At 60.2% G+C, this 23,869-nt stretch overlaps 2 protein-coding genes across 9 annotated transcripts; one reads left to right on the top strand and one right to left on the bottom strand.

The window, feature by feature from the left end:
- Positions 1-71: 71 nt before the first annotated feature.
- Positions 72-9,353, top strand: PLEKHN1 (pleckstrin homology domain containing N1). Of its 2 annotated transcripts, none has more exons than XR_012427877.1 (16): positions 72-196; positions 281-380; positions 3,747-3,893; positions 3,996-4,076; positions 4,159-4,231; positions 4,353-4,480; positions 4,551-4,682; positions 4,805-4,885; positions 5,542-5,617; positions 5,757-5,893; positions 6,637-6,834; positions 6,962-7,099; positions 7,374-7,514; positions 7,707-7,925; positions 8,212-8,260; positions 8,338-9,353. XR_012427877.1 is itself a non-coding variant. In XM_045382567.3 (16 exons), exons 1-16 carry the CDS (start codon positions 114-116, stop codon positions 8,469-8,471), a joined length of 1,869 nt encoding a protein of 622 aa, XP_045238502.2. In that variant the 5' UTR covers positions 72-113; the 3' UTR covers positions 8,472-9,353. The 2 variants fall into 2 exon arrangements, 1 of the variants encoding a protein (XP_045238502.2); XM_045382567.3 differs by having other exon boundaries at positions 6,637-6,786.
- Positions 9,040-15,766, bottom strand: PERM1 (PPARGC1 and ESRR induced regulator, muscle 1). Of its 7 annotated transcripts, none has more exons than XR_012427863.1 (4): positions 15,608-15,766; positions 12,689-14,808; positions 10,334-10,459; positions 9,040-10,105 (listed from the first exon to the last, which is right to left on the bottom strand). XR_012427863.1 is itself a non-coding variant. In XM_074024262.1 (4 exons), the coding sequence occupies exons 2-4, from the start codon at positions 14,663-14,665 to the stop codon at positions 10,020-10,022; spliced, it is 2,163 nt and encodes a 720-aa protein (XP_073880363.1). In that variant the 5' UTR covers positions 14,666-14,808; positions 15,049-15,766; the 3' UTR covers positions 9,040-10,019. The 7 variants fall into 7 exon arrangements, 4 of the variants coding, with proteins under 4 accessions (XP_073880363.1, XP_065387400.1, XP_005545203.3 ...); XR_012427862.1 differs by having other exon boundaries at positions 15,693-15,766; XR_001487929.4 differs by having other exon boundaries at positions 15,703-15,766.
- Between the last annotated feature and the right edge of the window lie 8,103 nt (positions 15,767-23,869).

Genomic DNA, 23,869 nt, shown 5'->3' with positions numbered 1-23,869 from the left:
CGCCCAGCCCCGGGTGACGGGCGGGACGTCCCAGAGCCCCGCCTGCCTGTGGGAGGCGGGGGCAGGAGGCTGTGGACAGGGACCCAGACTTGCCGACCTGCACGACTCTGGCCATGGGGAACAGCCACTGTGTCCCTCAGGCCCCCAGGAGGCTCCGGGCCTCCTTCTCCAGAAAGCCCTCATTGAAGGGAAACAGGTGAGCGGGGTGTGGGTGTGGCCACCTGGGCACGGGGCTCCCCCACCCGCTCCGGGGCCACGAGCTCCCTTGCCTTGTCCCCAGAGAGGACGGCGCACGGATGCCGGCTGGCCTGCTGGGCCCCGAGGCTGCTGGAAGCGGGGACGCCGCCGCCAACAAGCTCTTCCACTACATCCCGGGCACGGTGAGCGCGGCGCACGCGGTAGCTGGGGTCTGGGAGCGTGGCTCTGCCCACGCGTGTGTGCCGCGTGTCCTTGCAGTTCAGGGTCTTCCCCTCGGCCCGGGGGGATTCAGACCCCCTTAGGTGAGGAGCGGACGCTGACTGCCCCGCCCTGGGGAGCTCATCCGGCCGAAAGTCTGAGCGGAGAGCGAAACCGCGACGCAGGACTGAGTCAGTCGGGAGCGAGCTGGGCGGGGCGGGCCGCGGGCGGGGCCTCCCGGGACCTCCTCCCGCAGGGGACCGGCGCACGCGTCTCTGTCGCTGCAGTGGGGCTGGGGTCGTGCTGGTCGTGTCACTTGACAGTAAGGGGCTTCAGGTGCGCAGTGAGCCAGCCGGCCACCTACCCGCGGCCTGTTTCTGACGGGGTGTCCCGCAGGAAGCTGCTGCTGGGTACCGCCGCCCTGTCCACAGCAACCCCTCTGTGCACGCAGGGCCTCCTCCCAGCCTGCCAAGGCCACGCAGCAAGGAGGCATCTCCCGAGCACACACTAGGCCACCTCTCCGTCGTGGAAGGAGCAGAAGAACCCCCATGCCCATCCCCCCGCCCAGGCCCCCGTAGGACTAAGGGTCTTCACAGGGTAGATGCCCAGCCCCTTTCAGATGTGCCTGGTGCTGGGTTGAGGGAACAGGAGGAGGAACCCCCACGGCACCCCTGTCAGGCAGGCTGGATGCTATGTGCAGGCCCTAGGAGCGTCTGGGGGAGAGGACCCCTGCCCTGCACTCCTAGGTCCAGCAGCTGGTGTGGCCGTGCAGACCCCGTTGCCAACATGCCCCCGCCAGGCAGGAGGCTCGTGCCATACCCTTTCCTGACCTGCAGAGTTTCAGGGTTCCCTGCAGACAACAGGTGCTGGTTTTGGAAACCACACTGCCTCAGAGGAGTGGGCAGGCAGAGGGGGCCAGGCTGGCCTAGGGGTGGGGTCCCTTTGGCTGCATCTCAGACGCTACTCTCTCTGTCCAGGCCCAGGACATGCAGTGGGACCCTGGTAGGGTCCTATGAGGTGTGGTGGGTGGCCCTAGTGGTCCTCCCTTGCCAGGACATGGTAGCCAGAGAGGGAACCCGCTGAGCCTCAGGAAATGGGGCTGGGGGAGGAGCTCGGGGCCAGTCCTGGAGCCAGTGCTCCTCTGCCCTGTGCCTGGGCTCTGCACCCAGTGCTGTGAGCTGGCTCTGCCGGCTCCAGGCTGAGTCCTCCCTGGGGCCCCGAGGCTGAGCTGGGCTGCAGGGCTAGCTGTGTGGCCCTTCCTGGTCTGTGGCCTATTTTTCATAGGTGCCTACCCGGCATCAGTTCCCACGATGGGTGTGGGTACAGGAGGCCCCACCCAGAGGCGGGAGGCCGGGAAAGCCTATGCGTCTGTCTGTTCACATTCCTGGGCCTGCTCAGGGGCAGCTAAGCTTGGCCAGGGCACAGCAGCACTGCAGGTAGCCCTTGCCAGCTCCTAGAGGGAACAGGACACCTTCCCACTTGCCCCTGAGCCTGTGGATCACAGAGCTCTCCAGCCCCAGGTTCACACCCGTCCCCTTTCTGATCTCTAGCCTGGTGATCAAAGCCTGCATTTGTAGAGGACTGTGCCAGGATTGGCTAAGTGTGGCATGGATGTGGATTCCTCTCCCCTCTCAGCACATGCAGTGATACCCACAGCACATCCCAGGCCCTGCCTTAGGCTCTGGGGACACAACTGAACGGAATAGACAACCCCTGTTCTCACGGTGCTCCCACTCCCAGACGATGGGGCAAATAAATAGAAGATCCAGTGAGAAGGGTGGGGTTGGTGCTAAGGAGAAAAACAGCGGGGATGGGTGCAGAGGATCAGGGAAGGCTGGAATTTTAGAGGGGCTTTCAGAAAAGGACCTCTTGGAGCAGGTGATGTCTGAGCAAAGCTGCAAAGCGGGTAAGGAAGGGGGTGGGGACTGAGCGGTCCCCGAAGCGGGAAGAGCACATGCAGTGGCCGGAGAGCGGGGGTCTGACCCCTCGGGGCACTGCCAGGACCCGGCTGTCACCTAAGCAAGCGGCCAGCACACACTCAGGGGATCGACCCCGGAAATCTCCTCACATCTTTCAGTCTGGGGGCTGGAAATGGGCGGCGCTGAGAACGTTGACACTGAGGAAATTGACAAACGTTACAAATCAGGGCATTGGTGTGTTTCTGTGTCTGTTTTTTGTAGAACCAGGTGTTAAACGTTTACCAGCCAATACTGGAGACGTGGGAGGGTTTTGAGTGTTACCCAGACACCCCCAAATTCTTCTAACAAGTCTTCAGAGGTTGAATAACCAAAGACATGTTACACAGCTTAGGAAATAATGAAGATAGGATTTAATCCACTGAGTTCAAATCTCACCATCTCTACCACTAGACCAGGCAGCTCTGTGTGGGGAAGTGTGTCTGTGTGTGTGTGTATGCACGCACATGAGTGTGTGCACAAGTGTGTATGTGTATGTGTGCATGTGTATGCACATGTGTATATGTGCGTGTGTGTGCACGTATTTGTGCACTGTGTATGTGTGCATGCATGTGTGTATGCATGTGTGTATATGCATGTGCACACGTGTGTGCACACGTGTATGTGTATACGTGTGTTGGTGTATTGGTATGTGGATGTGTATGCATGTATGCACGTGTGTGCATGTGTGTGCAAGTGTACGTGTGCATGTGTGTATGTATGCATATGTGTGCATGTGTGTACACATGTGTATCGGTGTGTATGTGTGCGCATGTGTACATGTGTTTGTGTGCAGTGCATGTGTGTGTACATGTGTATATGTGTGCGCACATGTGTATATGTGCATGTGACACGTGTATGTGTATACATGTGTGTTTTGGTGTATGTCTGTGTGTGGACATGTATGCATCTGTGTGTATGTGTGCAAGTGCATATGTGTGCACGTGTGTATCCATGCATATGCGTGAATGTGTGTGTACATGTGTGTGTACATGTGTGTATGCATCTGTATGTGTCTGTATTGTGTGGCATGTGTGTGTCTATGTGTACGTGTACGCATATGTGCGTGTATGCACGTGTATGTGTGTGTGTGCATATATGGATACATGCATGTTGCCTGTATGTGCACGTATCGGGGGTGTGTGCATGTACGTGTATGCAAACGTGCATGTGTATATATATGTATGCACGTGTGTGTGTAAGTTCTGCCATGACTGTTTTCCTGTGGAGAGGCTGAGTGTGCAGGTTCTATGCCTGGGGGAGGCTGTTCTTCACATATATGTTGGGTGGCTGTGCACAGGCAGACCATGCCTATAGTCCTGTAGCTGTGTGGATGCCAGCGGAGGGGGTGGGGGGCCCAGGCAAGGCCCCTCCCCTGAGCGCCGCTCCTCCTAGGACATCCTGGACCTGCAGAACCAACGAGAAAACCTGGAGCAGCCGTTCCTGAGTGTGTTCAAGAAGGCGCGGCGGAGGGTGCCTGTGAGGAACCTGGGAAAAGTCGTACATTACGCCAAGGTCCAGCTGCGGTTCCAGCACAGCCAGGTGGGGGCCGGGCCGGGCCGGGGGGAGCATGCTGCGGGTGCAGCATCCCCACCAGCCTGGGGCTCCCCAGACCCTGCACTGACGACCCTGCTGCCCGCGCAGGACGTCAGCGACTGCTACCTGGAGCTGTTCCCCGCCCACCTGTACTTCCAGGCCCACGGCTCGGAAGGACTCACCTTTCAGGTGAGGCAGTGGGCGGCGGGGGTGGGGCCATGGCCACCCTTCCCTCCGTGGATCCCTGAAGCTCCTACCCTGTGCCTGGCAGGGGCTGTTACCACTGACGGAGCTGAGCGTCTGCCTGCTGGAGGGGTCCCGAGAGCACGCCTTCCAGATCACAGGTGTTTGGGATGCTCCCCGGGCCCCCAGAGGCACTCGTGACCCAGGACTTGGAGAGGGGCCTGCCCTGTGGGCTGTGGGGCATGTGTGTGTATGTGTGTGCCCTCTCTGCCCCACCCACAGGCCCGCTGCCCGCACCCCTCCTGGTGCTCTGCCCCAGCCGGGCCGAGCTGGACCGCTGGCTTTACCACCTGGAGAAGCAGACGGCCCTCCTTGGGGGGCTGCAACACTGCCACTCGGCACCGCCACAGGTCAGTGCCAGGGACCCCACGCCCCTCCCCACCCAGATCCTCGCAGCCTGCTCTGACCTCCTCCTCACAGGGGTCCTGTGGAGACGAGCTCCCCTGGACTCTGCAACGCCGCCTAAGCCGGCTGCGGACGGCGTCAGGGCACGAACCAGGCGGCAGCGCTGTCTGTGCCTCGAGGGTCAAGCTGCAGCACCTGCCCGCACAGGTGGGTGGGAGGTGCATGGGGCTGTAGGGGGACAGGAGGGGTGCCGGGTGCTGGGCAGGGCAGGGACTGGCCCTGGGTGCACAGCAGCTCAGCCCCCGCATCGTTTGACGCCCCCCACTCAGGAGCAGTGGGACCGGCTCTTGGTCCTGTACCCGACGTCCCTGGCCATTTTCTCTGAGGAGCTGGACGGGCTTTGCTTCAAGGTGGGCCCCTCCCCACTGTGGGCCCGCCCCAGGGAGGCACCTGTTTGGGGGTGGAAGGGGGCGGCCGTGCAGGAGGAACCTGTATTTCGGGGCCTGTTGAGACAGAGCGCGAGGCCCGCAGTCCTGGTCAGTCTGGTCTCCCCGTGACGTGGAGGAGCCCCTGCCCGCCCTGAGCTTCTCACCCTGAGGTTCTTGACCGTCACCCTGGGGCAGGCAGCACGGGGCTGAGAGCCCCTCCCGGGGACTCCCTCGTGTGTGCCTGCCCGTGAGGGGTGTGTGTGCACACGTGTGTGTGCCTGTGTCCCCCAGGGTGGGCACCGGGAAGGGGGTGTGCACTCATGGTAAACTTCAATCACTGAGGAACAAACACAGGGCCCTCCCTGTGGTTCCCCTGGCCCAACTTCCTCTCTGGGGACCCCAGGAGGCCAGTCCTGTAGCTTTGTGTGTCTGCCCCTAGCCAGCGAAGGTCCCCCCGCCAGGGCTAGCAGTGGCCCCAGGACATATGGGACCCACTGGCCTCCCTCAGGGCGGTGGCCTCGGTGCCCAGCTCTCCAAGTACCCAGCCAAGCTCTGGAGGGCACGAGGGTGGGACGAAGCCAGGCGGGGCCCCGGGGCTGCCCCCACAAAGGCCTGGCCCTCAGTCTCCGCCCCCACAGGGGGAGCTCCCACTCCGTGCGGTCCACATCAACCTGGAGGAGAAGGAGAAGCAGATCCACTCCTTCCTGATCGAAGGTGGGGCCCTGACCCCAGTTCTGCCTCCTGCCTGGCCAGGCCATGGTGGGGCGGGAGCCTGGGGGACACCCGGCTCTTTAGTCGGGGTGCTGAGGGGTACACCCCACCCTGCCAGCCCCTCACAGCATCTGTGTGCCAGGCCCCCTCATCAACACCATCCGCGTGGTGTGCGCCAGCTATGAGGACTACAGCCACTGGCTGCTGTGCCTTCGTGCCGTCACCCACAGGGCGGGGGCCCCGCCGCTGCCTGGCGCCGAGAGCTTCCCAGGGCTGCAGGTGAGGCATCAGCAGGCCCCACAGCCCAGGTGCTGGGCAGTGGTAAAAATGGGGCAGCAGACCGGGCATGGTGGCTCACGCCTGTAATCCCAGCACTTTAGGAGGCTGAGGCAGGTGGATCATTTGAGGTCAGGAGTTCGAGATCAGCCTGGCCAACTTGGAGAAACCCATCTCTATTAAAAATACAAAAAAAATTGGACTGGCGCAGTGGCTCAAGCCTGTAATCCCAGCACTTTGGGAGGCCGAGGCGGGCGGATCACGAGGTCAGGAGATCAAGACCATCCTGGCTAACATGGTGAAACCCCGTCTCTACTAAAAAATACAAAAAACTAGCTGGGCGAGGTGGCAGGCGCCTGTAGTCCCAGCTACTCAGAGGCTGAGGCGGCAGAGTGGCGTGAACCCGGGAGGCGGAGCTTGCAGTGAGCCGAGATCTCGCCACTGCACTCCCGCCTGGGTGACACAGAGAGACTCCGTCTCAAAACAAACAAACAAACAAAAAATTAGCCAGGCGTGGTGATGCACCCCTGTAATCCCAGCTACTCAGGAGGCTGAGGCATGAGAATCGCTTGACCCGGGAGGCAGAGGTTGCAGTGAGCTGAGATTGTGCCACTGCACTTCGGCCTGGGAGACAGAACAAGACTCCGTCCCAAAAAGAAAAAAGCGGGGGCAGCAGGGTAGGTCCAGGCAGGGGCAGGTGGGGAGGGGGTCCAGCCCTCATTCACCCCCACTCGCTGCCCACCCAGGTTACGGGCAGCGGCCGAGGCTCACTGTCCTCAGGCGGACGGACCAGCTGGGACTCGGGGTGCCTGGTGCCCCCCTCCACACGCACCAGCCACTCCTTGCCTGAGTCCTCAGTGCCATCCACTGTGGGCTGCTCCTCCCAGCACGCACCGGTGAGTGCTTACAGGGTGGCAGACGAAAGTGGGACATAAGACTGTCGGGTAAGTGTGTGTTGGGGACCCTGGTTCGTCAGGGGAACTCAGACTGGAGGGAGCCCCTTGCAGCCTCAGAGAGTTACACAGGAGAGGGGCCAAGGGGCTCTCTGTGGAAGGTGTGTGGTCCCCACAGGACCAGGCCAACTCTGACCGCACCAGCATTGGCCGACGGAGGACTGAGCTGAGACGTAACAGCAGCCGGTCACCCAGGAGCAAGGCCCGGGCAGAGGGCCGCGGCCCTGCCACCCCACTGCACCTGGACCTGACCCAGGTGGGCCCAGCACACCCACCCAGCCCTGGCCTGGTTCCCACCATTCCGCACCACTGGCCTGTCTCTGGGCCTGGTTGTCCTGGCGTCACCCAGGGGTGTCTTGCACTGGCCTCTGTCTCTGGGCCTGGTTGTCCTGGCGTCACCCGGGGTGTCTTGCACTGGCCTGTCTCTGGGCCTGGTTGTCCTGGCGTCACCGGGGGTGTCTTGCACAGAGCAGGGGTGGCCTAGGCTGCTTCTGGCCGAGAAGCCCATCTCTCCCACCTCTGCCCTGCAGCTGAACAGGCTGAGCCTGGAGAGCAGCCCAGACGCCCCTGACCACGCTTCGGAAACTTCACACTCACCCCTCTATGCTGACCCCTACACGCCCCCCGCCACCTCCCACCGCAGGGTCACCGATGTCCGGGGCCTGGAGGAGGTCAGGCCCCTGCTGGGCGACAGAAAGGGCGGGAGGTGCCTGCAGCCTGAGGTTGGGGAGGTCTAGACCGTGCCTCTCGGCCTGGGGTCTGGGGCTGCCCCGAGCCTGAGGTCTGTTCAGGCTCTGATGGGAGGTTGAGGTTCTGGGGGTCCCTGGATGCCACTGAGGCCCCAGCCCAGGCTCTCCTGGCAGTTCCTCAGTGCTATGCAGAGCTCACCTGGACCTGTGCCCTTGAGCCCACTCCCCTTGGTACCTGTGTCTGTGCCTGCCTCTGACCCCGGCTCCAGCTCCTCCGGCCCCTCGGGCCCCCACTTGCTCTCCAAGAAGGGAGTCATGCAGTCCAGAGCCTCTCAGAGACACCGGGGCTCAGCCAAGGACGGGGGGCCGCAGCCCCCAGACTCCCCTCAGCTTGTGAGTAGCAGTCCTCACGCCAGTGTGCCCTGCGCTCCGGGGTGCTGGGGGCGCTGGTGTGGGGCCTCCTGGGACTCTGAGGGAGCAGGGAGGGAAACAGGAGGACGGGGGCAGATGGAGACAGGGAGGCCAGCAGGGAGGTGGGGAGACGGGACTTGGGGGGGAGAGCAGGGGGACGTGGGTGATGCCAACCCGGGGGGTGGGGATCTGCACATCGACTGGCCGTCTCCAAGCTCCCTGCCTGGGGCTGTACCTGGCTCTCAGACTGGCGGTTTGGGCTTCCCAGGTCTCCTCTGCCAGGGAAGGTTTGCCTGAACCCCGGCTGCCTCTGACAGGTGAGTGAGGATCCTGCCTCCTGGGGTGAGTGCCTGTTGCCTCCCACAGGCTGACACATCTCTGCCTTCCCTCATAGATGGCTGGTCCTCCAGGAGGAGCCAGGGCCCCGGCTACGACCACCTCTGGGACGAGACTTTGTCTTCCTCCCACCGGAAGTGCCCCCAGCTTGGAGGGCCTGAGGCCAGTGCGGGTCTGGTGCAGTGGATCTGATGGCCACGGTGAGGCCGGCTCTCAGGACCACCCTCACCAAGCTCCAGGGTACCCGCCCCTCTAACCCACTTCAAATTACAAGTCAGGGTCTGAACCCAGTGTGATGGGGGGTCTCCGGGGCCCTGAGTTCAGAGCCTGTCCTCGGCTCCTGCTCCTCAGTGCCAGCAGCTGGGGCAGGGAGGGAATGCCCTGGCTGGCGAGGTGGGTCACAGGTCAGGGAGGTCCTGGCCATCCACAGGGTCGGCCCTCAGCTCAGCTCGCCAGGAGTCAGGGGGGAGACTCACTGGGAGTGGGAGGGCGGCATGGGCGTGAAGGTCGGAGGAAAGAGAAAGGTCAGCAGGGTCAGAGTATGTGAGGTCAGAGGGCATGAGGGTCACAGGTCAGCAAGGTGTGAGGAGCACTGGCCAGGGTGTCCCAAGGAGGAGGGCGGGTGGGTCCTTGCATGGCCTGGGCATGCGCCATAGGGCAGCACGGGAGATGCTGACACCACCGGACGAGAAAGAACAAAAAGAGAAAAGAGAGAGAGAAGACAAGAGAAGGAAAGAGAGAGAACGAGGAAAAGAAGAAAGAAAAAGAAAAGAAAGAATTTTATTGGTGCCGCGTACACGTGTTCTCCGCTCAGCAGCCAGGATCTCCCACAGTCTTGAGGACCCTGCACACACTGCCTTGGCAGGACCCCCACCCGGGGACCCCCACCTGGCACCCAGCCAGGCAGCCCCCTTCCTCTGCCACCTTCGGCCCCTCACCGACCTTCCCAACTCATCTCTGACTCCCCTTGGCCGTGGGCCCCCAGCTGCCCCACAGGAGCCGCCAGGACAACCCCAGGAGCCCAGCCCTCCGTCTGATGCCGCCAAATTCTCCCTCTGCACCTGCACCCAGGGCTTCCCAGGGAGGGGCTCGCAGCTCTGCCACAGACCCCCACCCTGCAGGGGCCGCCGGGCTGCCTTCACTGTCTCAGGCCAGAGCTCAGAGAGGCCTTGGCCACAGTCCCTTGAGGATCAAGAGTGATGGGCCTTGGAGCCCTTGGCAGCCCGGCCCACCTGTGAGGAGGCTGCCCTGTGTCCTCGCCCCTCCATTTGCCCAGAGCTCCAACCAGAGCCTCTCGCTGCTCAGACCCCTCCAGGGTCCAAGTCCTGTCCTGCCACTCAGCCCCCACTGCATCCCGGAAGAAATGCAGGGTGCGGTTAAATGTGATTTCAGATAAACAACAAATAACTTCTTAGTAAAATGACCTCCCCACTATTGCATGTCTGAAATTAACCAAATGCCCTGTGTTCTCATCTGTGAATCTGGCCACCCTCCTATCCAGCCACCTGCCTCCCTCCACCCACCCAGACTTTAGCACCTTCCCTCCCAGGCGTGGGGAGTGGCCGTGGCCACTGGCTGGATCCTCAGGTGAGTCCGAGGGAGCAGCACCAGGACACGCCCCCCTCCTGGACACCGTAGAAGACAGGGGTCAGAGGGCTCGGGCAAGGGTGGCACCTCGTCCCGTCCTGGGTGCCTGTGGTCATCTCCTCATCCCGCATCTCCCTGGCCCGGGCCTGGCTCCTAGGAGCTGGGGCTGTGGCGCTCTTGCCCCACCTGCCGGCGGAAGTAGCGGATGGCAGAGATGGTGCCGATGTTGGCCAGCAAGACTGCAAGAGAAGCACAGGGTCTCCTGAGGGCCAGCTTGGCTGTGACCACCGTCTGCCCGCAAGACCCAGCCCTCAAAGGGCGGGCTAGGCCGATGCGGCCAGGGCTGCGGCTCAGCCTAGGAGGAGCAGGTCAGGGGAGAGCCCTGGGGCCCCCATGCACCCCTCGTCCTGCCAGTGCCCCTCGGTCTGGCTTCTAGCCACAGCTCCCTCTGCCCCCAGCACCCGAACCTGTTTTCCAAGCGTCTGGGGTGTGCAGATCTGACGTCCTCACAGCCCAGGTGGCAAGGGCTACAAACACCAGGCACATGTCATTCTGGCTGAAGGCAAATGACGGGACAGGCCCCCGGAGCTCCGCTAGGAGAGAAGCTCACCGTCAGCCCCATGGCTGCACTTAGAGACGGCCCCGCACATGCCCACCCGGAACTCCCTGCACCGCCCCAACCCCGGGAACTGCCTCCCCCCCAATCCTGGGAACCACCTCCCCCCCAATCCTGGGAACCGCCTCCCCCCAATCCTGGGAACCGCCTCCCCCTACAACCCCGGGAACCGCCTCCCCCCACCCTAACCCTGGGAACCGCCTCCCCCCACCCCAACCCCAGGAACCACCTCCCCCCCAATCCCGGGAACCGCCTCCCCCCCAACCCCGGGAACCGCCTCCCCTCACAACCCCGGGAACCGCCTCCCCCCACCCCAACCCTGGGAACCACTTCCCCCCCCAGTCCCGGGAACCACCTCCCCCCAAATCCCGGGAACCGCCTCCCCCCACCCCAACCCCGGGAACCACCTCCCCCCCAATCCCGGGAACCGCCTCCCCCCAACCCCGGGAACCGCCTCCCCCCACCCCAACCCTGGGAACCACTTCCCCCCCAATCCCGGGAACCACCTCCCCCTCAATCCCGGAACCGCCTCCCCCCCAATCCTGGGAACCACCTCCCCCCCAATCCTGGGAACCGCCCCCCCAATCCTGGGAACCACCTCCCCCCCCAATCCCGGGAACCACCTCCCCCCCAATCCCGGGAACCACCTCCCCCCCAATCCCGGGAACCGCCTCCCCCCCAACCCCGGGAACCGCCTCCCCTCACAACCCTGGGAACCGCCTCCCCCCACCCCAACCCTGGGAACCACTTCCCCCCCCAGTCCCGGGAACCACCTCCCCCCAAATCCCGGGAACCGCCTCCCCCCACCCCAACCCCGGGAACCACCTCCCCCCCAATCCCGGGAACCGCCTCCCCCCAACCCCGGGAACCGCCTCCCCCCACCCCAACCCTGGGAACCACTTCCCCCCCAATCCCGGGAACCACCTCCCCCCCAATCCCGGAACCGCCTCCCCCCCAATCCTGGGAACCACCTCCCCCCCAATCCTGGGAACCGCCCCCCCAATCCTGGGAACCACCTCCCCCCCCAATCCCGGGAACCACCTCCCCCCCCAATCCCAGGAACCACCTCCCCCCCAATCCCGGGAACCGCCTCCCCCCCAATCCCGGGAACCACCTCCCCCCCCAATCCCGGGAACCGCCTCCCCCCCCAACCCCAGGAACCGCCTCCCCCCCAACCCCGGGAACCGCCTGCCCCCAATCCCGGGAACCACTTCCCCCCCATCCCGGGAACCACCTCCCCCCCAATCCCGGGAACCACTTCCCCCCCCAATCCCGGGAACCACTTCCCCCCCCAATCCCGGGAACCGCCTTCCCCCAACCCCAGAAACCCCCTGCTCCCTCCAACCCAGGGAACCATCTGCCTTGCACATGCCCACCCCAGGGACCACCTCCCCAACCCCAACCCCGGGAACCACCTGCCCCCCAATCCCGGGAACCACCTCCCCCCCAACCCCGGGAACCGCCTCCCCCCCAATCCCGGGAACCACCTCCCCCCCAATCCCGGGAACCGCCTGTCCCCAATCCCGGGAACCGCCTCCCCCCCCAACCCCGGGAACCGCCTCCCCCCAACCCCGGGAACCGCCTCCCCCCAATCCCGGGAACCACCTCCCCCCCCAACCCCAGGACCCGCCTCCCCCCAACCCCGGGAACCGCCTGCCCCGCACACGCCCGCCCTGGGAACCGCCTGTCCCAGACACGTCCACCCTGGGACATGTCTGTCGTAAGAGACATTTGTCCTGGACACGTCTTCCCGGGAACTGCCTGCCCCGGGGGCCGCCTGCCCCGGAAACCGCCTGCCCTGGACGTGTCTGTCGGAGTCACATCTGCCCCGTGCTTCCTCTGCCTGAGACTTGGGTGACCTGGTTGAGTTGGGCCTGTCTGGGGGGACTGCCTGTGGAGCCCCCGTTTTCTGGTCTGTGAAGCATCTCCCAGAGGAGATGAGTGTGAGATGTCGCCTCGCAGATGCCTGACCCTGAAGGCAGCGAGGCCGGGGCGGGAACAACACAGGGCAACAGCCAGTGCAGAGCCAGCCCCCTGAACAGCCCGGGCGCCTGGCCTGGGCCACCCCGTCTGGACTGTGTCCTGGGGTGACTGGGGGCTGGTCCCCCACGCTCCCCTGCCAGGGGATGACCTGAGCCCTGCCTGCCCCTCCCCAGTGGTCCCCTCCTTGGCCAAGCTCCCTGGACAGTGTTTGCCTGGGACCTACCTGGACGGGGATCCGAGAGCACGTACCTGCCCGCCTAAGAGCCAGGTGGAGCCGCTCTACTGTGGCTGGCTTGAGGGGGGTCCCCGGCCCCGCACCCTGGAAGGCCGACCTGGGAGGCTCCGGGGCCTGCAGCTGGGGCAGGACAGCCGGCCCTAGCACGCCCTCAAGCCTGTCGTCCCCGAAGAAGTGTTCATAGACCTCAGGGATGGAGATGGGCACAGGGTCTCCAGGTACGGGGGCTGGTACAGGATCAGCTCTTGGGAGTGGCGCCGGGGACCCCCGCTGCCTCGGCCTCTGGGCTCCAGCGTCTTGGAAGAAGAATTCGCACATGTCCGGCCACTGGATGTCTGCCAGATCCTGACCGGCTGCTGCCACCTCAGCATCCTCGTCCTCCTCGATGGTGTCACAGAAGAAGAACTCGTAGGCCTCCGGGAGGGTCACGGCAAAGCTGCGCCCGGGCCGGGCCCTCATCACGGCAGAGGGAGGGGGGCGAGGCAGGTGCTTGAGGATCCGAGGCTGGTGGGGCCGGGGACTGACAGCCACAGCATCCCAGGCTCCAGGCCCCCCGTGGCCCCCAGTTGCTGTCCGGGGGGCTGAGGGCCTGGCTGTGGCCGATGGGGCCAGGCCTGAGGCCTCTCCTGGGCCTGGCTTGTTGGGGCCGGGCCCAGCCACAGAGAAGCGCACTTTCTTCTTCTTGGGGACTTGGGTGAGACCCAGTGCGGGCTCCCCAGAGCGGTATCCAGGGGCCCCGGCTGAGGGCGCAGACACAACCGCTTCCGTCTCCACATCAGGCCCAGCTCTGCGGGTGGGAGACCAGGCGGGGCCAGCGGTGTCAGCTGTGGGAACAGGGGTAGACACAAGCCCGCTGGACTCGGTCACCCTCGGCACAGCCTCTGAGACAGGTGGAGATGAAGCCACCTGTAGCTTAGCCACTGGGCCTGCTGTCGGCAAGGCCATGTCCAGGCCATGCTCGGAGGCAGGTGTGGACACAGCCGTGTCCGTGTCAGGTTGCAGCTTGGAGACGGGTGTAGACAGGGCCACACTGGACTGAGGCTCAGAAGTCAGTGTGGACACAGCCGTGTCAGGTTGCGGCTCGGAGGCAGGTGTGGACACAGCCAGGTCTGACTTAGCCCATGAGACACCTGGGTGGGCTTCCTGGACAGGTGTGGACCCCGTGTGCAGCTCAGCTCGGGGAGGGGCTCTGATCTGGTCTGTGCCTTGCTCAGTCACAGGGACGGGTGTAGATAGGCCCAAATCTGGCCCTGGCTCAGGAGCTCCTGTAGGGCCTGGCCCCAGCTCCTCCTGCCTGGCTTTGGCCGTCAGCTTTGCCGTCTCAGGACTGGCCGCGGGGAGCAGCGGGGAGCCCGTCCGGGCAGAGGTAGAGGCCCCTGCGTGCCCACCCCCCTTGGCACCCACAGCTCGCCTCTTCTTCCGGCTGGGGCTCCGTGGTGGGCCTCCAGGGCTATCGGGGGGCCTCTGGGAGCCAGTGCTGTGGCCAGGGGACTCGGGACTCCGAGGGGGCTCACCAGGGGGCCGTGGGGCAGGGCCCTGCAGAAGCCTCTGCATCTGGTCTCCAGAAGACGCCGGACCAGGGCGGGATGAGCACTGGCCGGGAGGGCTGGCGCCGGGGCCGAGGGACGGTGGAGCCTCTGCCCGTGTGGACGTGCTGGGTGTCTGCTGACCGGTCCCCAGGGCCAAGACAGGCTCACACAGAGACCTGCTGACCAGCTGCTGTGTGGCCACGTCCTCCCCCTCGCAGCCCCGCCAACTCCGCCCTCCTGCAGCTGGCTGCCCAGTTGGGAGAGGCGGGGGCCTGGGGGGACTGCTGCCACTGCTGTCCCCTTGGTCAATGTCACTGGACAAGGGCTCGTCCCCAGAGGCCAGGCCAGCCTGCAGGAGGCCACACTCATCGGCAGTGGCTGAGAACTCAGCCCAGTCCTGGTCACTCAGCTGGACGCTGTACTGGAAATTTTCCATGTGGGCTCAGCAGAGGCACTGGAGGGTAGCAGAATGGGTCCAGTGGGGTCTTCGTGGGTTCAGGCCCCAGGCACTACACTGCACATGCGGCTCCTGCCGCACGAGACCCGGGGGTTCCACCGCCTCGGGGCTCCATCTGGGCCCTGAAAGGAAGAGAACATCTCGAGGGGAGGGTCGCGCTTCCTTCAAACGTAGTGGTGATGATTTCCAAGTTGGAAGATCCCCAGCTCCCATGACCCTAATTCCCAACGCACCCCAAATGATAGCTGTGTGATGATTACATCACATAGTGTGTTACGTTTCTAGAATCTAGGATGATTTTCTACCAGTGAAGTTATAAAACCAGCCGCCTTCAGGGTTGAACGCTCAGTTTCCCATCACACCTTAGCTGGGGCGGCCTCACTTCCTCCACCTTCTGCCAGAGCTGTCTTTACACGGCAAAGCACCTTTCAGGGTCCACCCAATGGGACCAGTGCGCTCGGGAGGCGGGCGGCCCTGGCCCATCCTAGGGCGCCCCAGCTGGCAGCCGGCCACAGGAGAGGTTTGCAGGGCCCAGCAGGTGCCCAGCCCTCGGTGATGACCTTCCGATCGCATTGGCTGGGCCAGGCTATTCTCTGAGCTCCAGGTGGTGCTCACCAGAGCTGGCCCCGGTCAGCAGGGAGAGCCTGGGCAGGAGGTGCAGGGTGCAATGGGTCTCTTGACCCAGCAACCACCTCGGGCCGTCCTCGAGGTCTGCAGCACAACCCAGGCCTGCCTGGCTGCTCAGGGTGCCTTCCTTTGCCCCATTTCAGAGAAGCAAGGAGAGCCTAGCCAGCTGTCGGGTCTACCCCTACTGACCTCGGCCTCAGGTCAGCCCCTCTGGACCCAGGGGGTAGGAAGTCCCTTTGGCAGGGACAGAGTCCTGAGATGGAGGCCAGGGATGGTGGCTTCCCGCCCACTGACCTTCGCCCTCCTCTCTGGTCTCTGGAGAAACCTCTGTGGGGGTTGTTACCATTGGGACCCCTTGGGTCAGGAGCAAGCAGCTGACCTTGTCCTACCTGGGTCCCGGCGGCCAAGCTGGGGGTCTGAGCTGCCCATCCCAGGGCGGCATGGTGCTAGGCTGGCTGCACAGGCTCCACCCCCGTGCCAAAAATACCGCGTCCCTGTGGTCACACGTGACTTGTGCCAGCCATCAGGGTCCAGGCCACAAATAGATGGCATTTGAGGGCCCTCCAGCTACAGTACGTGAGAACGACTTCCTGGCACGGGGCCGGGCCGAGGTGAGGTCAGACACAGGCCGGAGGACGCTGACCTGCAGGCAGCTCCGTTCCCGTGCTTCCGCCACCCACAGTGAAACCTCAGACCTGCCCTCCCTGCCACCCCTGGAATGTTCCTGGCCTGCTTTTGAGATGGCCTCTGTGTCCTGGCCAGGGCTTGTGCCTCCCTGTCCTGACCTCCGGGGCTCATGTGAAGGCTCATGTGTAGCCACACAGCCAGGGAGCGTCAGGGTCAGGTGTCCCCACGCCCAGCTCTGCTCAGCTGCACCCTCCAGGCTGTCCTGACCTTGGGGTTCACGGTGCCCATTCCCAGGCCGGTTCCGAGCCAGGGGACAAGAAGACAGGGCAAGAGATCCGACAATAAACATCCAATCTAACAGGCAGATGAGCTCAGCTCCGACGGCAGCTCTCCCGAGAAGGAAGTAGGGAGAGGGGTGGCTGGGGGGGCCAGGGATCTCTCTAAGGAGGGGTTTGGACCCGGAAGTTCTTGGGAGTCCAGGGCACAGGACTAGGAGACTGGGGCCTGCACTGTGAGGGGTGGCAGCGAGAGCTGGGCGTGCGGAAAGTGCCGCCTGGTGCCACACGATGCTTTTCCAGACAGTAGCTACCACAAGGCCGCAGGACACGGCGTCCCGCCACCCAGGGCCAGCCTGACCTGAGCTTTCACAAGTGGAATCGCACCCTGCATCCCTTTCTGCGTCTGCGTCCTCGGGTCCACGCTGCGCTCGGGAGACAGCTGCCGTGCGGACGAGGCCGTCCTGCGTGAATGCCGCACGCGGCTGTGCCGTTTCCCGTGGGTGGTGATGTGGGTAATTTCCAGTTTGCAGCTACCACACACGGTGTGGCCGTGAATGTCTGGAAACGCTCCTTTCAGCAAACCTCTCGCATTTCCAGGACGCGTGGGGTCAGCGTCAGAAGGTGCCGCCCCGTTCGCCAGGCGAGGCTGGAGTTGTGCAGGAGCTGCACGTCTGCTTCTGGGTGGCACCTCTCGGCTCTGGCCGCCTCCCTGTGCCTCCTCCTTTGGACGAGCTCTTCATTGAACTCTTGTACTGGGGGATCTTCTCCCTCTCTGCCTCCATGTTCCACCCTCTGAACGGTACCTTGTTTGCTTGTTTGAGACGGAGTTTCACTCTTGTTGCCCAGGCTGATGTGAAATGGCAAAATCTCAGCTCACTGCAACCTCCGCCTCCCAGGTTGAAGAGATTCTCCTGCCTCAGCCTCCTGAGTAGCTGGGATTAACAGACAGGCGCCACCACACCTGGCTAATTTTGTGTTTCTAGTAGAGACGGGGTTTCTCCATGTTTCCCAGGCTGCTCTCAAACTCCTGACCTCAGGTGATCCGCCCACCTCGGCCTCCCAAAGTGCTGGGATTACAGGTGTGGGCCACCACGTCTGGCCTATTCCCTCTTTTTTTTTTTTTTTTTTTTTTGTTGTTGACACAGAGTCTCACTCTGTCGCCCAGGCTGGAGCACAGTGGTGCGATCTCGGCTCACTGCAACCTCCGCCTCCCAGGTTCACGCCATTCTCCTGTCTCAGCCTCCGGAGTAGCTGGGACTGTAGGCGCCCGCCACCATGCCTGGCTAATTTTTTTTGTATTTTTAGTAGAGACAGGGTTCACTGTGTTAGCCAGGCTGGTCTCAATCTCCTGACCTCGTGATCCACCCATCTCCGCCTCCCACAGTGCTGGGATTACAGGCATGAGCCACCACGCCTGGTCTATTCCTTCATTTAAGAAAAAAACTTCATTGTGTTGCCTTTCACGCTCGGCTCTGCCACACACCTGGCGTTGACTTTTGCGGACGGTGGGAGGTGGGGGGCACGGGGCTCCTCTCTGTCTTCACGTGGACGCCCAGCTGATCCAGCACCACATCCTGGGTGGGCATCCAGGCCCACGTGGACCATCACGAGATGAGAAGGCTTTGGGGCTTGGGACAGGAAAGGCAGGGAGGCCCAGGGCAAGGCAGGGAGCTGTGGGAGGAGGTCTAGGGCTGCGGAGGGAAGGGCCCTACCCTGAGGCCTTTTCACACCAGCTATCAGTGGAGTTGGCCTGAGGCTTCAGCGGGAAGCCCTTCTCTGCGCTCCAGCCCAGTCGTGAACCTTCCTGGTGGGAGCGGCAGGGGGATGGCGGCTGTAGGATGAGGAATAGCCAGGGCCCCCCTGCACTTCAGGCAGCAGCACCCCTCAGGCCGGGGAGGAAGAAGAACCCAGGTCTATGGTGGAGGCAGAGAGGAGCCCCCGGGGCCTGCCGGGCAGAGTCCCCTGGGAGGACGGGGCATGCTGTGCCCCCAGCGGCCACCAGAGGGCACCAGGCCCCCACTGCGCAGGGACGGGGTTGGCTCTGCGGCTCCTGCCCTGGTCAGGGGGTCCCGGGCCCTGCCCCTCGTCTGGGCGGGCAGGGGGCGAGAAGGGCGCCTCTTGGGGGGTTACTAGGCTCCCCTTCCTGAAGCCACGTAGCCCTGGTGGAAGCCCTGGACCCTGCGGCAGTCAGGGAGCAAGACCGAGTTTCACTGTGTCGCCCAGGCTGGAGTGCAGCGGCGCCATCCCAGCTCCCTGCAGCCTCGACCTCCCAGGCTCGAGCGATCCTCCCGCCTCAGCCTTCCGAGTAGCTGGGACCACAGGCCCCATCGCCAAGCCCGGCCTCCTTTTCAGTTTTTATAGCTTTATTGAAGTATAATTAACACGTAATACACTCCAAGTATTTATTTATTTACTGTTTGAGATGGAGTCCCACGCTGTCGCTCAGGCTGGAGTGTAGTGGCTCCATCTCGGCTCACTGCAGCCTCTGCCTCCCAGGTTCCAGTGATTCCCCTGCCTCAGCCTCTCAAGTAGCTGGGACTACAGGCGCCCGCCACCATGTCAGAATTTTTGTGTTTTTAGTAGAGATGGGGTTTTGCCATGTTAGCCAGGCCGGTCTCAAACTCCTGACCTCAAGTGACCTGCCCGTCTTGGCCTCCCAATGTGCTGGATGACAGGCGTGAGCCACCACGCCCGGCCCACTTCAACTATTTAAAGTGTGCAGTTTGCTAGGTTTGGACACGTATACCCCTGGGAGCCCCCACAAACATCTCCGACACTCCCAAATGTTCCTTCGGCCCCTTGGTGATTCTTTCCCTCCCCACGCTCAGGCAACCACGAATCTGCTGTTCCGGCAGAGTAAGTCGCGCTGGCTAGAATCATCCACGGGGCCCTCCTTGTACAGGACAGAAGAGTAGGACACGCCTGTCCTCGGTGACAGCGTTTCTTAGACGCTCACCCACACTGTGGTGTATGCTCATTGTTACTTTTTATAAAAAGTGTTCCGTTGTTGGATACACTGCAATTTCTGTATCCATTCCTCTGGTTTTTTGTTTTGTTTTGTTTTGTTTTGAGACGGAGTCTCGCTCTGTCGCCCAGGCTGGAGTGCAGTGGCCGGATCTCAGCTCACTGCAAGCTCCGCCTCCCGGGTTCACGCCATTCTCCTGCCTCAGCCTCCCGAGTAGCTGGGACTACAGGCGCCGCCACCTCGCCCGGCTAGTTTTTTGTATTTTTTAGTAGAGACGGGGTTTCACCGTGTTAGGCAGGATGGTTTCGATCTCCTGACCTCGTGATCCACCCGTCTCAGCCTCCCAAAGTGCTGGGATTACAGGCTTGAGCCACCGCGCCCGGCTCCATTCCTCTGTTGAAGGACATTTGGGTTATTTCTAGTTTGGGGCTCTCACAGGTAAAACTGCCATGAACATTTGTGTACAAGTGTTCACAGTGTGAAAGGAAAATGAATCTTGGGATCCCCCAAATCACTGAGCCAAACGGAAAAGTCAAGCTGGCAACTGCTTAGGGCCAACCAGCCTTCTGTTCTAGTCTTTAAAAAGACAGCTAAGATTTAAAAAAATAAAAAAACTGCCTAACTCCCTCAGGATGTGTTCACAGGGAAATTCCCTGCAGACACAGGAGGGACAGAATTCCAAGCCATTCCCCTGCTCTGCTCACTGAGATCAATGAACATCACAGGGAAATTCCCTGCAGACACAGGAGGGACAGAATTCCAAGCCATTCCTCTGCTCTGCTCACTGAGATCAAGGAACATCCGACGGCTTTCTTTGGAAAGGCTAATCAGACACAAAAGAATGCGACCCTTTGTTTTACCACCTGTGACCTGGAAGCCGTCTCCCCTCTTCAAATTGTCTCGACTCTTGGGACTGAACCAATATACATCTTACACATATTACTCACATATTATTGAAGTCTCGTGTCTTCCTGAAATGTACCCCAGCCACCTCGGGCACGTGTCGTCAGGACCTCCTGAGGCTGTGTCATGGGCACGTCCTTAACCTTGGCAAAATCAACTTTCTTTTTTTTTTTTTTGAGACAGATTCTCCCTCTGTCGCCCAGGTTGGAGTGCAGTGGTGCGATCTCGGCTCATTGCAAGCTCCACCTCCCGGGTTCACGCCATTCTCCTGCCTCAGCCTCCCGAGTAGCTGGGACTACAGACGCCCGCCACCGCGCCCAGCTAATTTATTCTGTATTTTTAGTAGAGACGGGGTTTCACCGTGTTAGCCAGGATGGTCTCCATCTCCTGACCTCGTGATCCACCCACTTTGGCCTCCCAAAGTGCTGGAATTACAGGCGTGAGCCACCGCGCCTGGCCGGCAAAACCAACTTTCCGAATGGAGTCAGACCTGTCTCAGATACGTGGGGGTGGCAGTGTAGACACAGCTTTCCTTTCTCTTGAGTACATACTCAGAATTGGAGTGGCTGGGTCATGTGATAGGTATATATTTAACTTTTTGAGAAACTGCCAAACCATCTTCCAGTGTGGTTGTAGAATTATTTATTCCCACTAAGAGGTTCCAGGCTCCGTGTCCTCGCCCGCTCTCAGCGCTGAAAGCTTTGTAATTCAGTCATTCCAGAAGGTGCTCATTCTGGTTTTAATTTGCATTTCCCTAACAGTGAATAACACCGGGCATCTTCTCACGTGTGCATTTGTTATCCATATATCTTCTTTGGTAAAAAGATTGATCAGATATTTTGTCCATTTTATTTTATTTGAGACAAAGTCTCGCTCTGTTGCCCAGGCTGGAGTAAAGTGATGAGATCTTGGCTCATTGCAACTTCCACCCCCCGGGTTCAAGCGATTCTCCCACCTCAGCCTCCTGAGTAGCTGGGATTACAGGTGCCTGACACCACACCTGGCTAAATTTTGTATTTTTAGTAGGGACGGGGTTTCACCATATTAACCAGGTTGGTCTCAAACTCCTGACCTCAAGTGATCTGCCTGCCTTGGCCTCCCAAAGTGCTGGGATTACAGGTGTGAGCCACTGTGGCTAGCCTATTTTGTCCATTTTAAAAGTTAGGTTGTGGCCTGGTGCTGTGGCTCACACCTGTAATTCTAGCACTTTGGGAGGCTGAGGCAGGTGGATTGCTTGAGGCCAGGAGTTTGAGACCTGCCAGGGCAACATGGCAAAACCCTGTCTCTACAAAAAATTAAATTAGAAATAAAAATCAGGTTGTTTTTTCTTATTTTTGAGTTTGCAGAATTCTTTTTTTTTTTTTTTTGAGAGTTTCACTCTTGTTGCCCAAGCTGGGGTGCAGTGGCACAATCTCAGCTCACTGCAACCTCTGCCTCCCAGGTTCAAGCAGTTCTCCTGCCTCAGCCCCCTGAGTAGCTGGGATTACAGGCACGTGCCGTCACGCCCTCCCACTAAGTTTTTTGTGTTTTTAGTAGAAATGGGGTTTCGCCATATTAGCCAGGCTGGTCTCAAACTCCTGACCTGAGGTGATCCACCCATCTCGGTCTCCCAAAGTGCTGGGAGTAGAGGTATGAGCCACTGCACCCGGCCCAGAGTTCTTTATATATTCTGCATGTAAGTCTTTTATCAGATATGTGATTTATTTTCTTCCAGCCTATGGTTTGTCTTTTCTTTTCTTTTTTTTTTGAGATGGCATCTTGCTCTGTCGCCCAGGCTGGAGTGCAGTGGCGCGATCTCAGCTCACTGCAACCTCCGCCTCCCGGGTTCAAGTGATTCTCCTGCCTCAGCCTTCTGAGTAGCTAAGACTATAGGCACCCACCACCACAGCCGGATAATTTTTGTATTTTTAGTAGAGACAGGGTTTCGCCCTGTTGGCCAGGCTGGTCTTAAATTCCTGACCTCAGGTGATCCACCCACCTCAGCCTCCCAAAGTGCTGGGATTATAGGCAAGAGCCACTGTGCCCAGCCTTTTCATTTTTTTAGCATTGTCTTTTGAAAAACAGTTCATGCTTAACAACGAGGATACACAAAATTTTTTTTTAAAAAGAAAAAGAGGGCCGGACGTGGTGGCTCAAGCCTGTAATCCCAGCACTTTGGGAGGCCAAGACGGGTGGATCACGAGGTCAGGAGATCGAGACCATCCTGGCTAACCCGGTGAAACCCCGTCTCTACAAAAAATACAAAAAACTAGCCGGGCGAGGTGGCGGGCGCCTGTAGTCCCAGCTACTCGGGGAGGCTGAGGCAGGAGAATGGTGTAAACTCGGGAGGCGGAGCTTGCAGTGAGCTGAGATCCGGCCACTGCACTCCAGCCCGGGCGACAGAGCAAGACTCCGTCTCAAAAAAAGAAAAAGAAAAAAGAAAAAAAGAAGTTATTTTAATAAAGTCTAATTTGCCCATTTTTCTTGATATATTATTCTTTTAGTGTTGTATCTAAGAAATCTTTGCCTAAAGGTCACAAAGATTTTTAAAGTTTTCTCCAAAAAGTTTTATGGTTAGATTTTGCATTTAGGGCTATGATCTATTTTTAGTTAATTTGTATATATGATGTGAGGTAGGAATCTGTTAATTTATTTGCATATGGATATCCAGTTGTTTTTGAACCACTGTTGAAAAGACTCTCCTGGCCGGGTGTAGTGACTCACGCCTGTAATCCCAGTACTTTGGGAGGCTGGGGTGGGTGGATCACAAGGTCCGGAGTTGGAGACCAGCCAGACCAACATGGTAAAACCCTGTCTCTACTAAAAATACAAAAATTAGCCGGGCGTGGTGGTGTGCACCTGTAATCTCAGCTACTCAGGAGGCTGAGGCAGGAGAAAATGCTTGAATCCAGGAGGCAGAGGTTGCAGTGAGCTGAGATGGCACCATTGCGCTCCAGCCTGGGTGACAGAGGAAGACTCCATCTCAAAAGAAAAAAGAAAAGAAAAGAAAAGACTTTCCTTTCTCTACTGAATTGTCTTTGTACCTTTGTCAAAAGCAGCTGACCATCCATCCATGGGCTGGCCCTTTTCTAGAGTTCAGGGTTGATTGTTTCTGGAGTTCTGGGTTGATTGTATCTGGAGTTCTGAGTTGACTGTTTCTGGAGTTCAGGGTTGATTGTTTCTGGAGTTCAGGGTTGATTGTATCTGGAGTTCGGGGTTGATTGTTTCTGGAGTTCAAGGTTGTTTCTGGAGTTTGGGATTCATTGTTTCTGGAGTTCAGGGTTGATTTTTTTCTGGAGTTCAGGATTGACTGTTTCTGGAGTTCTGGGCTGATTGTTTCTGGAGTTCTGGGCTGACTGTTTCTGGAGTTCAGGGTTGATTTTTTTCTGGAGTTCTGGGTTGACTGTTTCTGGAGTTCTGGGTTGATTGTTTCTGGAGTTCTGGGTTGATTGTTTCTGGAGTTCTGGGCTGACTGTTTCTGGAGTTCTGGGCCGATTGTTTCTGGAGTTTGGGGTTCATTGTTTCTGGAGTTCACGGTTGATTTTTATGTATATATATATATATATATATATATATATTTTTTTTTTTTTTTTTTTTTTTTTGAGACGGAGTCTGGCTCTGTCGCCCGGGCTAGAGTGCAGTGGCCGGATCTCAGCTCACTGCAAGCTCCGCCTCCCGGGTTTACGCCATTCTCCTGCCTCAGCCTCCCGAGTAGCTAGGACTACAGGCGCCCGCCGCCTCGCCCGGCTAGTTTTTTTTTTTTTTTTTTTGTATTTTTTAGTAGAGACGGGGTTTCACCGTGTT

Source organism: Macaca fascicularis, chromosome 1 (assembly GCF_037993035.2).
Source record: "Macaca fascicularis isolate 582-1 chromosome 1, T2T-MFA8v1.1".
Lineage (NCBI taxonomy): Eukaryota > Metazoa > Chordata > Mammalia > Primates > Cercopithecidae > Macaca > Macaca fascicularis.
This window is presented reverse-complemented; position numbering and strand designations above follow the sequence as displayed.

Coding starts and splice junctions, on each gene's coding strand:
- PLEKHN1 (XM_045382567.3), top strand. CDS start 114: ATGGGGAACAGCCACTGTGTCCCTCAGGCCCCCAGGAGGCTCCGGGCC. Junction 4,683..4,804: donor TGCAGCACCTGCCCGCACAG/GTGGGTGGGAGG, acceptor CCCCCCACTCAG/GAGCAGTGGGACCGGCTCTT. Junction 5,618..5,756: donor CCACTCCTTCCTGATCGAAG/GTGGGGCCCTGA, acceptor TCTGTGTGCCAG/GCCCCCTCATCAACACCATC.
- PERM1 (XM_074024262.1), bottom strand. CDS start 14,665: ATGGAAAATTTCCAGTACAGCGTCCAGCTGAGTGACCAGGACTGGGCT. Junction 10,460..12,714: donor CCTGGCTCTTAGGCGGGCAG/GTACGTGCTCTC, acceptor CTTCTCTCCTAG/CGGAGCTCCGGGGGCCTGTC. Junction 10,106..10,333: donor CCCAGACGCTTGGAAAACAG/GTTCGGGTGCTG, acceptor CTTCTCTTGCAG/TCTTGCTGGCCAACATCGGC.